General features: G+C 39.3%; 1 protein-coding gene across 2 annotated transcripts in view; it reads right to left on the reverse strand.

Annotated features, from left to right (window-relative positions):
• LOC113426383 (protocadherin alpha-5-like) overlaps nucleotides 1-13,969 on the reverse strand; it is a 239,202-nt gene that overhangs the window by 186,237 nt on the left and 38,996 nt on the right. The window contains exon 1 of one of the 2 annotated variants that reach the window (XM_087961006.1): nucleotides 9,921-12,473. The exons of the other annotated variant lie outside the window; for it this stretch is intronic. Within the exon in view, the coding sequence (XP_087817132.1) occupies nucleotides 9,921-12,281 (2,361 nt within the window). The 5' untranslated portion in view covers nucleotides 12,282-12,473. Of the gene's footprint in view, nucleotides 1-9,920; nucleotides 12,474-13,969 lie in introns of those variants that run through there. 2 annotated transcript variants of the gene reach the window in all.

Raw genomic sequence — 13,969 nt, forward strand, 5'->3', positions numbered from 1 at the left:
GTTCATAGAACTTATTTTCTTCATAATCCAATTTTCCAATCACTCTGATTTCCCCAGAATCAGAATTTATAGCAAACATCTTTGTGACATGTGGAGGTGCTTTATTACTAAAAAAGTAAGAGATTTCCCTATTAATCCCTTCATCTAAGTCAGTAGCATTCAGAGTAAGGACTAATGACGCGCTAGTTGTATTTTCTAGCAACTTTACCCTATAAACAGATTGGTTAAAGACAGGAGGGTTGTCATTCACATCCAGCACATTGATGACTAGCTGAACAGTTCCTGTGAGTTTTGGTTCACCTGCATCAGTGGCTGTCAGCACTAAATGATGCACAGGGCTCTCCTCTCTGTCAAGTGGCACCTTCAATAGGAGTACTACAGATTTACTCTCATCTTCATCATTTTCTGAATCAACAGCAAAATGGTTGCTTGGTGTGAGCTTGTATGTTAACATAGCATTAGTACCAATATCTGCATCAGAGGCTCCCTCTAAAGGAAATCGGGTACCAGAGGCTGTTATAAATTCTGTTATGCTCAGGATCTGTTCCCTGGCAGAGAAGACAGGAGCATTGTCATTAATGTCTTTGATTTCAACCTCCACATGGAAGAACCTCAGAGGTTTCTCCACAATCACCTCCAGATGAACAATACAGTCTGCATTCTTGGCACACAGCTCCTCCCTGTCTATCCGGGAATTTACAAACAAGATCCCATTCTGTAGGTTTACCTCAAAGTAGTCCTTCTCTCCTTTGGACAGCATCCGGAACATCCGAGGCACCAGCTCACTCACCTCCAACTCCAAATCCTGGGTGATGCGGCCCACAAAGGAGCCGTGCTGGGATTCCTCCAGCACAGAATAATGGAGCTGGCCGCTCCCCATTTTCCAGACGGTGTAGAGGAGAAGCAGCTGCAGCAGCCCCTTCGGCCAGGTAAGCATTGCAGACACAACACCAGCAAGCTCTTCTCTTTTTCTCCAAATATCTTGACTTAAAGGTGTCAGGAGCAGAGCCCATCTAGCTCAGCCATACTGGCAATGCATTCATAGGTTGAATCTTGGCTTGTTGAGCTTTCTCTGTCGTTCAATATTTCCCTTGTGGATCTGGCTGACAGGAATGTCGGTCCCTTTAAGGGAGGGGCTCTGCATTTTCAGTTTCACTTACAGGGTTTCCTTAGGAAACAGCGACCTCTTGTGACCCAAATTCAAAATGAGAAACTGTGATATTCTGTGTAGTTTTCTTTCTTTTGTTCGTTAAATATTATATTAATTTACATTTTATATTGACGTCTTGGTACTTCTTGGTCATCTTTCCCACTGCTCCCAATAAATGAGCAACAGACAGATAGAGAAATTGAGGTAGCTGCAAACTATTTGAATCACATTTTTGACCAAGTTCAAACAAATTGCAACATTAATAATATTGGAACATTAATTTCAAAGAAACTTGTTCAAGTATTCCAATGCTATGAAAGCAGAAGTACTTTTCTAGTTTTATTTATGAATCTTAGCTGGATATGCAGCACTTGAACCTTTTAGGCAAACGACAAGCAGGGCAAGTTCTCAAAACTCATGTGATGTCTCAATTGGCTTATTCCTGAAATACCTTACATGTTACAATTAATGTAACCCATGTATTTCATTTGACCCCTGTTTAGCTTATATAATTTTTAAAATCTTTTAAGAAGGAAGAGATACAGAAATTCAAATATGTACTCTTTTTTATTTTATTTCAAGGAACTTAATCAGTCTGTCGCTAAATAACCCCACCTAAGAATTTTTCATTTTTTCCTGTATACACACACACCTAGACATGTTGAACAGCTACCATCATAAAGGAATTTATACCTTTACTTTTTATAGCTCAGAAGAAAACAGTAGCAAAACTATTAACCTCATTAGCCTGGGAAATTTTTTTCATGAAGTCAGAACCCACTGTCCTATTTCCTCCATCCTGGGACACAGAAAACAGGTCAAAAGTTTCTTCTGTATCATATTTCTTCAGCTTTTTAAAGGTTGCTATTAAATGCGTTTCCAATCAAGTTTTCTTACCTCAAGGTTAAAGATATTTTTCAATTTCTCTTTTTCCCCCCACCCACATAATCTTTACATAATCCCCCACCCACATAAGCACTTTTTTGAATTTATCAGAAACTATTGTCATCTTGGTTTAATGTCATGGTTTTGAGTATTGGCCCAATCAATTCAGGATTCTGAGGCTGGGGTTTTCTCAAAGATCCATTTTATTGGGTACATCATATAGGTATGTTCAAATGTGAAACCAACTCTAAATATTTCCCGCATTTTCAGTATAATAAAAGGAATAGATATCACCCACCCTCCTAGTGTCACTGGTCACATTAACCAACCAGATAGATGGCAGGCTGCTCAGCTACTTCCTCCAGCCGTTACAAGCTCTCATTCAGACGACCTGGATTCCCACAGGCCTTATCGCTGTTATATCTGGCACCTGGAAGGAAATTATCCCACACCCTGAAGTTCCCCCCCCCCCACACATATATATAGCAACTAAGAAATGAAGTAAAAAGAATATGGCTTCAACTAAAGTCATTTTGAGAGTTGAAAACTATATTGCCAACATTGGCTATTGTACTTGAGGGGGCTTTAAATGTAATGCAATTATTACTTGTTATACTTTAGAGTCACTGCAGATGTGGACTACAGCCAAGAAATTAAAAGACGCTTGCTCCTGTAGAGGAAAGCTGTACAAATCTAGACAGCAAACTAAAGAGCAGAGACATCAACCTGCCAACAAAAGTGTGTACAGTGTGTACAACCTCTGGTCATGAACGCTTCTGACCACAACCAAATCAGGTTCTGACCAAAAAAATCAAAAAAATTTTTGTGGCTGATTTCCCCTTTTGCGCCATTTTTTTTTTTTTTTTGTAAGCACTAAATTTCCAAAATTAGGTTTGGGTCACGACCAAATCAGATTGCAACCAAAGTTATGGAAAGAATTACAGTCGTGACCAGAGGTTCTACTGTATAGTCAAGGCTATGGTTTTTCCAGTTGCAATGTATGGCTATAAAAGTTGGACCATAAGAAAGGCTGGACGCCAAAGAATGGGGGCCTTTGAACTATGGTGCTGGAGAAGACTCCTGCAAGGCAATCAAACCAGTCAGTCCTAGAGGAGATTAACCCTGACTGCTCTTTAGAAGGCCAGATCCTGAAGATGAAACTCAAATACTTTGGCCACCTAATGAGAAGGAAGGACTCGCTGCAGAAGAGCCTAATGCTGGGAATGACTGAGCAAAACAAGAATGGGATGGCAGAGAATGAGGTGGCTGGATGGAGTCACTGAAGCAGTTGATGTGAACTTAAATGGACTCTGGGGCATGGGAGAGGACAGGAAGGCCTGGAGGAATGTTGTCCATGGGGTCGCAATGGGTCAGACATGACTTTGTGACTAACAACAATTCTTTAGAAAATATTTTTATGCAGAAAAACTTTCATTTGCTTTTTCCTAGAAAACTACCTGGCAGTGAAATAACTTTGTGGTACCCTACGAGATGTAAAAAGTAATTCAGCCATACTCAGAATCTATTCCCTGGAAGCATTGTCATTAACATCTTTGACTTCAATCTCCACATGGAAGAATCTCAAATGTTCCTCTACAATCACTTCCAGATGAGCAACACAGTCTGCATTCTTGGCACACAACTCCTCCCTGTCTATCCAGGAATTTACAAACAAGATCCCATTCTCCAGAATTACCTCAAACTGGAAAAGAGCTGATGTGATACCAACATACAAAAAGGGAGTGGGGGAATGGATCTAGGAAATTATAGGCTAATCATCTTGACATCAATACCAGGGGAAATCTTGGAAAAGATAATCAGGCAGAGGATTTGTAAGTACCTAGTAATGAACGAAGTGACTACTAGAATCCAACATAGGTTTGTCAAAAGCATATTATGCCAGACAAACCTTATTGTTTTCTTTGATTAAGTGATTAAATTACTGGACCAGCAATATTCTGTGGCTGTGGTGTATTTGGGACTTGTGAGAAAGATATAGATGTCCTAGTGGACCACCACTTAAGTATGAGCAGGCTGCCAAAAATCCAATGCAGTCCTAGGCTGCAGTAACAGAGATATAACATCAAGATCATGAGAAGTGATAACGCTATTTTATAATGCACTAGTGAAACCAGACTTTGAATACTGCAAACACTTCTTATCACCGTGATACAAAAAAAAGGAAAGTGTACAGAGAAGAGCAAGAAAGATGATAAAGGGTCTGAAGGCTAAATTGTACAATGAACAGTTGAGGGAGTTGGGGATGATTAACCTATTGAAGTCAATTGGGAGGACATAATAACTCTCTTCCAGTACTTAGGGGGTTGCCACAAAGAAGAGGGTATTGACTTATTCTTCAAAGCACCAGAGGGCAGGATAAGAAGTAATGGGTGGAAGCTTGTTAAACAGAGATCCAACCTAGAAGGAGAAATTTTCTGGAATAGCGTTTTGCAGAGTTGTGAGTGCTCCATCACTGGAGGTTTTCAAAAATAGACAGCCATTTTCCAGTATAGTATAAAATCTCCTTGGTCTAGAGAGTTGGTCTAGAAGACCTCTGAGGTCCCTTCCAGCCCTATGATTCTATGTTTGATATTCCAGACCATGGATGCCATGAAGATAATACAGGTAATAGATTGCAGCAGTCCTTATGCAACATAACCAAGGATGAGTGATTATCTCAAGAACTTCCCACTCCAGGTAATTGGCATACAAGTTGGATTTCTCCTAAGGTGCGCATCTGCCACCAGATTCTTAAGCAGGAGCCGTGAGTCCTAGAAATTCCCAAATTGTGCTTCAGTTCCAAAGGGTAAAGGACTAGTGGTCTTTATTTACTTCTTTATTTACTACCATAATTGAGACTGGAATCTTTGTTGTTAAGTGAAGCAATCATTAAGCAAGACATCATTACACCTTTTTGTTCAACAATGGTAATTGTGGCACTTGCAGTTGCAGTCATTAACCAATCTTGTGGGTCATTAAATGAAAAGAGACCCTGGTGAGGAAAGACCGCACAAGTGTCTCACTGTTTCGAGAGCTAAAAAAATCCTTATTGAATCCAAGCAAAATTTTCAGCCCAAAAGCAGAGACACTTGCATGCGGCTTGTGACAGATCTATGCCACATCTCCCAGGGCCTCTCCCTGGGAGGCACTTTGCATTCCATATGTTACTACCAGTTTCTCGACTGGGGCTGAAAATCCTCCTTGGCATTTGGGATGGACCTTTTTCAGCCAGTCCAGAAAAGAGAGGGAGTCCTCTAGGCAGGTGGTTGAAGCATGCAAACTTTCCTGCTGACTTCCCCATTGAATTTCTGGAGAAGCCAGCAGGAACAATTGCAAATAGTGATGACATGATCATGGGGCACTTGGCAACCAATTGTACATGTGAATGGGTTCCAAGCACCCAGATCATAATCACATGACTGGGGGTGCTATAACAACAGTAACTTTGGGCATGGGTCATTAGTTCCTTCTGCACCATCATAATTCTGAATGGTTAAGTGAAAACTTGTAAAAAAATAAAATAAAACATTAAGTAGCTTCAGTTTGTGCCCAAACTCTTAGCTAATTAGCTTTATCAGGGTTGTGCCTAAACCTTGCTCTCCATCCAGTCCCACAGAGCCTTCAGACCATACTGTCTGATCAATCTGGGGTCATGTTAAATAATTGGCTTTTAATATATATTGATGATATCTGTCCACTAACCATCAGAGGATCTCACCCAGTACCTTCATGTAGTTAAACCAAAGGGAAAAGAGTATACAATAGAGTTATGAGGTACCCCCATCCACTAAAGGCTTCAGATTCAATTTCATCTCTCCTGTCAACTCAAAATGAACAAAACCACGGACTTCCGGTTTGTCGGCTTCGCGAGCGGCAGGGATTCGCGAAGCTGCGCGATCCCTGCCGCGCTAGCCGCTTTTGGTGCTCCGATCCGGACGGGTCCGAGCTAGGCTGCCCTGCAGGGGCAGCTGAAGATAGGGGGATCCGGAGAGGGGTTTGGGGTGTTGCAGACCCCCTCCCCGGCCGGCAGAACCCCCTTTTCCCAAGACGGTGCAGCGGCCGTCCTCAATGGCCGCCACAAAGAAGCTGGCAGCCGGGTAAGAATGCGCAGGAGGAAGTGGAGAAAGTTTTTGAAAAGAGAAAGTTTTTCTTGGTTCCCAGGACTCTAAGACATATTTAACAAAATTCCTGAAAATTATGACTTTCTGAATGATACCTTCTAGAAGAGAAAAAAAGCGGCAGTTTGGTGGTGCTGAAAGGAAAGTTTACTCTCCTTCCCTATGGAATTAATAAGCTGATATTAAGAAACCTATTTTTTTTAGGTAAAAACTGGATTTAAGTGATGAGTGGGAAGGGAGAGGACTAAAAAAAAAATATTTGTATGCTAAGACTTTGTTGGAGGAGATGCCTTAAGGATTTGAAGACTGAAATATATTGCAATAAGACTTTAAGAAACAGATTTGGACTTTCTTTTTTTTCTGATTGATACTACCCCAGGAGGTTTGGACTGATTGATAACGTTGGGACTGCTTTATTTTTTATTTTTTTTTTTGGAATATTCTGGTTGTTGTAAGAAGAAAGAAGGGGAAAAGAAAAGAAAAGATTTATAATGGCTTTTTCTGTTGAGGAACTGAGAAAAGAATATGAGCAAGCAAAAAAAAATGGTAAAGATGGTTTGAAAGAAGCCTTCCTTTTTTTAGAAATGGCGCTTACTAACTATCAACAAACATTACAACAGATGAAGACAGCAGAAGAAGAAGAAGGAGAGGAAGCCATTTTTAATGAATCTCAGAATTCGACCAAGAAAGAAGGAAGAGGGAAAGGAAGAGAAATAAAGGACTTAAGATTTAAAAAAGCACTTAAGAAAGGGAAAAATAAGGTGCAAATTCAATATAATGATAGTAAACAAAAGGGAAAAGGAACACGACAGAGAAGGGAAACCAGTAAGGCAGAGGCTAGAAGAAGGGGGGGTAGAAAGGTTTGTTGGGAGAAGAAAGGAAGGGAAAAGGTGGAGAAAAGCTACAAAGTTTTGAAATTAGATGGGAAAAAAGGAATCTTTTTTAGGGATAAAGGGTAAAGTATAATTTTTTTTAAAAAAAGATTTTGCAAGGTACATAAGATGATATTGTAGCATTGTATTAGAAATAGAAAACTTAAATGGTTTAAGAGTTGATAAGAGATTAAAATGTTGAAATGTTTAACAATGAATGGTTTTAAAATTTAATAATATGAGGGTAGGCTTAGAATATTGAGTTTTAATTAAAGAGTTTAATAAGATTATGGTATTGATGTTATTATGAAATTCTTATTATAGTATTTGTTTGGGAATGTTATAAGATGCAATATTTAGATCTATTGTCTAACTATGTATTTAATTATTTTGGATGTACTATTTAGATAGAATGTACCAAGCAGAATCGGATTGGGTATTGGGTGTTATTTTAAATGTTAATTTGATTAATTTAGGGGGGAGATAGAAAGGCATCATACTCTGATTAGTGATTTCAGGAGAAACTCTTTTTTTTTTTATAAGGAACGAGACAAAGGGATAATAAAGAATGGACAAAAGATACAAATATAATGATTCAAATTAAGATGATTAATTAAGATAGAATTAAGAAGAGTGAAATGTGTGGAGAAGTTAATATAGAAGACTCAGAATGGTAAATAAAATAAGTAATGACATGTAAGATGAGCATGAATATAACTGAAGTCCATGAAGAGAGAGATACCTGGGGCCAAGTTACTTTCCAAAAAGATTTTTTTTATGTTTTGTGTGTTGTATGTATATGTTTTTTTGGGGGGGAGAGAATTAATAAAACCTTTCAGAAATATAGAATGAGAATAATGGTAACTAAGTCAGAAAGAAATAGATGAAATAATAATAATGAAATTGAATAAGAGTAAAGAGAAGTAAAGAGAAATTGGATAAGAGGTTTTTGTATGTTTATATGGAAATGGTTTAAAACAGAATTATAGTGTATAAAATAAGGTTTTATCTGACTTGTTAAATTTATAATGGAAAAAGGGTTAAGCATGTAATGGTTAATGATGATTTGTGTGTTTTTGAAAAATTAATAATACTTGTTTAAAAAAAAAAAATGAACCAAACCACAGGGAAAGGAGGAGATCCTTTCAACTTGTACCTCCCAGAGCCAATCCCTTCAGGCAGGCAAGAAGGATGCGATGGTTGATGCTAACAAAATGTAGTGAGAGTTCAAGAAGAATCAGCGTGATTCCAGTAACCACCTTTGAAATATCAGAAGGTATTAAAAATGAAAATAGGTAAAGCTCCAGGTCCAGATGGCCTCACAAGCCAGTATAACAAATATTTTGAGGAGCAACTCCTTCAGCCACTAAAAGGTATAATGAATTGTGTACTAAGGGGTGTAAAGATGCCTCAAACTTGGGAAGAAGCTAATATTGTGTTATTACCAAAGGAGGGCCAAGATTTTCTTAGGATTAAAATTACCAATTTTAATCACCAATTACACCAATTTCAATATTAAAACAAGTACTATCAACATTTTACTGCAATACTAGCAAAAAGATTGAAGATATTTCTACAGTCACATTCACTAAGGCCAACCTGGATTTTTGCCAGAAAAACAACTGAGAGACAATGAATGAATACTGTTTTGAATGTTATTGAATATTTACAATTTCATAATGTGAAGCAAGCAGCTCTAACATTTATGGATGCAGAGAAAGCTTTTGATAATTTAAATTGGGACATTACGTTTAAAGTTTTGAAAGTCATGGATTTTGGAGAGAAATTTATCCAAGCGGTTAAGGCAATATAATCATCACAGCAAGCAAATATTATCATTAATAGAGATTTAACATATGAAATTCAAAAGAATATGAGACAAGGTTGTCCTCTATCTCCCCTGTTATTTATATTAGCAAATAATTGGAAGGTTTGAATAGCAAAATCTGACAAGATGACAACGACAACGTAACGGGCATAAAAATCAGAAAAGTTGTTTATAAATTGAGAGCTTTCCCTGATGACTGAGCGATAGATTCTTGCAAGACTGCAAAATATTTGATGAACATGCTAAATCCCAAAAGAAGCGAAGTCCCAGTCCCAAAACACATGCTAAGTTAATGCCATTCTCAAAGATTTGAATTATAGAATGTAAGGATTAGGAAGACTGTTGGGTCGTCCCCTCAATGGCACTGGTTGCACAGAAACAGGAGAAAGGCCCCTAGGAAAAAAAAAAAAAAAAAAAGGGGGGAAGAACTTTGGTGTAGGAAGATCACTTGATTCCTTCCAACCTCAAAAAATGTGACACTGCAGATATTGCAACAGAAACAGGAGAAAAGGATCCACCATTCTAGTTTGTAGTAGACAGCTCTAGTACAAGGTGATATTTTATCATTCCAGGAATAGGACTACCCACTTACCAGTTATAATTGCTGCATTATAAATATATTATTTTAAATCATTTTTAACCCCTGTACAAAATTATACTTTCTATTTCTAAAGTCACCAACAATATATAAAAAACCTTATAAAATTAGTGTGTCTAGCACATTAATAAAGTTTAAAATGTTTCCAAACAATGGAGCAGACATAAATACTGTCACAAAAATCATGATAATGGTAATATCAGGTGAAGAGTCTACTTATGTTTACTGTCATCATAGGACAGATTTAGTGTCAAGTAAACTACAAACTTTTTTGCACCTTTCTATAGCTTCTCAAATTGGAAAAATATTTCATATAAAAAAAGTATCCGTGATTTGTAATTCAATTTATTTTCCATCGGTGTCTAAGTCTAACAATTCCAAAACAATATTATCCCAAGACTAATCCAAAATTATAAGCATAGAAATAAGATGCTGAGCGGATGACAAGGACTCCAAGAGCTGCACTCACCTCTTTAGCAGAATCTGGAGGCACATCCACCCCATTGATAAGTTCCCCATTATCTGCAAAGACAGGAATGTTGGGACTGAAAATCATAAGGTCACTCTTGGCACCAGCCTCTGTGCTCACACCTGCCAGGATGTGGCTGTGGCGATTGGAATAGGACCAGCTGCCCACTTCACTGGCACACACCAGGGTGGCCATGCCAGGGCCATAAACCATGGATTCCTTTGCCTTGCAGTGGCATCGCAGGGCCACGTAGATGAGAGTGGCCAGCAAGAAGAGGCTGGAAACAGAGCAGATGGCAATGATCAGATAGATGTTGATCGAGTCCACCAGGGGCATGAAGCTCTCACTTGACCTTTGAAGATTAACATCTGTTTTGATTGTCTGACCACTTGTCATAAGTGACACACTCAAGGTGGCTGTGGCTGACAGTTGAGGCTTCCCATGATCCTTTACAAGAACCAGCACACTCTGGATTTTGCTTCCTTCTGACTCATCCAGAGGATATTTGGTACTCACCTCACCACTAAACTGCCCTACAGTCCAAGGACCATGGCTTTCTTCAAGCAGTTCATAGCTTAGCCATGCATTGTATCCAGAATCTGCATCCAAAGCGTGGATCTTGCCTACAATATGCCCAGGCATCACGGGGACCACTAGAAGAATCAGGTTCTCTTCTGATGATCCTGACACAACAGGTGCATTGTCATTCTCGTCCATCACAAAGACTTGAACAGTCGCGTTGCCACACAAGGAGGGCATTCCGGCATCCTTGGCTCTCACCTGGAACTCCAGCAGTTTCAACTCCTCATAGTCCAAGGACTGCAAAGCATAGAGCTTTCCACTCTCCGAATGTACAGAGATGTAGCTTGACAATGGCCAGAGATTCTCATCTATCCAGTAGGTGATCAGGGCATTCTCAGCTACATCTGGGTCCGAGGCAGACATTGTGAAGATGTGAGCACCAGGTGGATTGTTCTCCTTCACAAAGACTGTGTAGGAGGGCTGTGGGAAAGCCGGAGCATTGTCATTTATGTCGCTGATAGGCACTAAGAGGGTGAGACTGGAAGACAGTGGTGGGATGCCTTGATCTTCCACTGTCACAACCATCCTGTATTCAGCCACCTGCTCTCGATCTAGGACTGCACCAACAATGAGGGAGTAGTAATTCTTGAATGTGGACTCGAGTTGGAAGGGTATTCCAATAGGCCAGAGGAAACAGTTTATCTGTCCACTGTTGGCAGAATCCTTGTCAGAAGCCCTCATGATGGCTACCACAGTCCCTGGAGGGGAGTCCTCTGGCAATGGCACAGAGAGAGAATTCACAGATAATTCTGGAATGTTGTCATTTATGTCCAACACTTCAATGAAAACTTTACAGTGTCCTGATAACTGAGAACTGCCTTTATCTTCTGCTACAATTGGAAGTTCATAGAACTTATTTTCTTCGTAATCCAATTTTGCAATCACTCTGATTTCCCCAATATCAGAATTTATACTAAATAGCTTCATGACATGTGGAGGTACTTTATTACTAAAAAAGTAAGAGATTTCCCTATTAATTCCTTCATCTAAGTCAGTAGCATTCAGAGTAAGGACTAATGACCCACTAGTTGTATTTTCTAGTAGCTTTACCCTATAAACAGATTGGTTAAAGACAGGAGGGTTGTCATTCACATCCAGCACATTGATGACTAGCTGAACAGTTCCTGTGAGTTTTGGTTCACCCCCATCTGTGGCTGTCAATACTAAATGATGCACAGGGCTCCCCTCTCTGTCAAGTGGCACCTTCAATAGAAGTACTACAGATTTACTCTCGCCTTCATCATTTTCTGAATCAACAGCAAAATGGTTGTTTGGGCTGAGCTTGTAAGTCAATAGAGCATTAGTACCAATATCTGCATCAGAGGCTCCCTCTAAAGGAAATCGGGTACCAGAGGCTGTTATAAATTCGGCCATGCTCAGGATCTGTTCCCTGGCTGGAAAGACAGGAGCATTGTCATTAATGTCTTTGATTTCAACCTCCACATGGAAGAACCTCAGAGGTTTCTCCACAATCATCTCTAGATGAAGGACACAGTCTGCATTCTTGGCACACAGCTCCTCCCTGTCTATCCGGGAATTTACAAACAAGATCCCATTCTGCAGGTTTACCTCAAAATAGTCCTCCTCTCCTTTGGACAGCATCCGGAACATCCGAGGCACCAGCTCACTCACCTCCAACCCCAGATCCTGAGCGATGCGGCCCACAAAGGAGCCGTGCTGGGATTCCTCCAGCACAGAATAATGGAGCTGGCCGCTCCCCATTTTCCAGACGGTGTAGAGGAGAAGCAGCTGCAGCAGCCCCTTCGGCCAGGTAAGCATTGCAGACACAACACCAGCAAGCTCTTCTCTTTTTCTCCAAATATCTTGACTTAAAGGTGTCAGGAGCAGAGCCCATCTAGCTCAGCCATACTGGCAATGCATTCATAGGTTGAATCTTGGCTTGTTGAGCTTTCTCTGTCGTTCAATATTTCCCTTGTGGATCTGGCTGACAGGAATGTCGGTCCCTTTAAGGGAGGGGCTCTGCATTTTCAGTTTCACTTACAGGGTTTCCTTAGGAAACAGCGACCTCTTGTGACCCAAATTCAAAATGAGAAACTGTGATATTCTGTGTAGTTTTCTTTCTTTTGTTCGTTAAATATTATATTAATTTAAATTTTATATTGACGTCTTGGTACTTCTTGGTCATCTTTCCCACTGCTCCCAATAAATGAGCAACAGACAGATAGGGAAATTGAGGTAGCTGCAAACTATTTGAATCACATTTTTGACCAAGTTCAAACAAATTGCAACATTAATAATATTGGAACATTAATTTCAAAGAAACTTGTTCAAGTATTCCAATGCTATGAAAGCAGAAGTACTTTTCTAGTTTTATTTATGAATCTTAGCTGGATATGCAGCACTTGAACCTTTTAGGCAAACGACAAGCAGGGCAAATTCTCAAAACTCATGTGATGTCTCAATTGGCTTATTCCTGAAATACCTTACATGTTACAATTAATCTAACCCATGTATTTCATTTGAACCCTGTTTAGCTTATATAATTTTTAAAATCTTTTAAGAAGGAAGAGATACAGAAATTCAAATATGTACTCTTTTTTATTTTATTTCAAGGAACTTAATCAGTCTGTCGCTAAATAACCCCACCTAAGAATTTTTCATTTTTTCCTGTATACACACACACCTAGACATGTTGAACAGCTAACCACCATAAAGGAATTTATACCTTTACTTTTTATAGCTCAGAAGAAAACAGTAGCAAAACTATTAACCTCATTAGCCTGGGAAAAAATTTTCATGAAGTCAGAACCCACTGTCCTATTTCCTCCATCCTGGGACACAGAAAACAGGTCAAAAGTTTCTTCTGTATCATATTTCTTCAGCTTTTTTAAGGTTGCTATTAAATGCGCTTCCAATCAAGTTTTCTTTCCTCAAGGTTAAAGATATTTTTCAATTTCTCTTTTTTCCCCCACCCACATAATCCTTACATAATCCCCCACCCACATAAGCACTTTTTTGAATTTATCAGAAACTATTGTCATCTTGGTTTAATGTCATGGTTTTGAGTATTGGCCCAATCAATTCAGGATTCTGAGGCTGGGGTTTTCTCAAAGATCCATTTTATTGGGTACATCATATAGGTATGTTCAAATGTGAAACCAACTCTAAATATTTCCCGCATTTTCAGTATAATAAAAGGAATAGATATCACCCACCCTCCTAGTGTCACTGGTCACATTAACCAACCAGATAGATGGCAGGCTGCTCAGCTACTTCCTCCAGCCGTTACAAGCTCTCATTCAGATGACCTGGATTCCCACAGGCCTTATCGCTGTTATATCTGGCACCTGGGAGGAACTTATCCCACACCCTGAAGTTCCCCTCCCCCCCCACATATATATAGCAACTAAGAAATGAAGTAAAAAGAATATGGCTTCAACTAAAGTCATTTTGAGAGTTGAAAACTATATTGCCAACATTGGCTATTGTACTTGAGGGGGCTTTAA

Source organism: Notechis scutatus, chromosome 3, assembly GCF_049901735.1.
Source record: "Notechis scutatus isolate UNSWTSFEM ecotype Mainland chromosome 3, rNotScu1.2, whole genome shotgun sequence".
NCBI lineage: Eukaryota > Metazoa > Chordata > Lepidosauria > Squamata > Elapidae > Notechis > Notechis scutatus.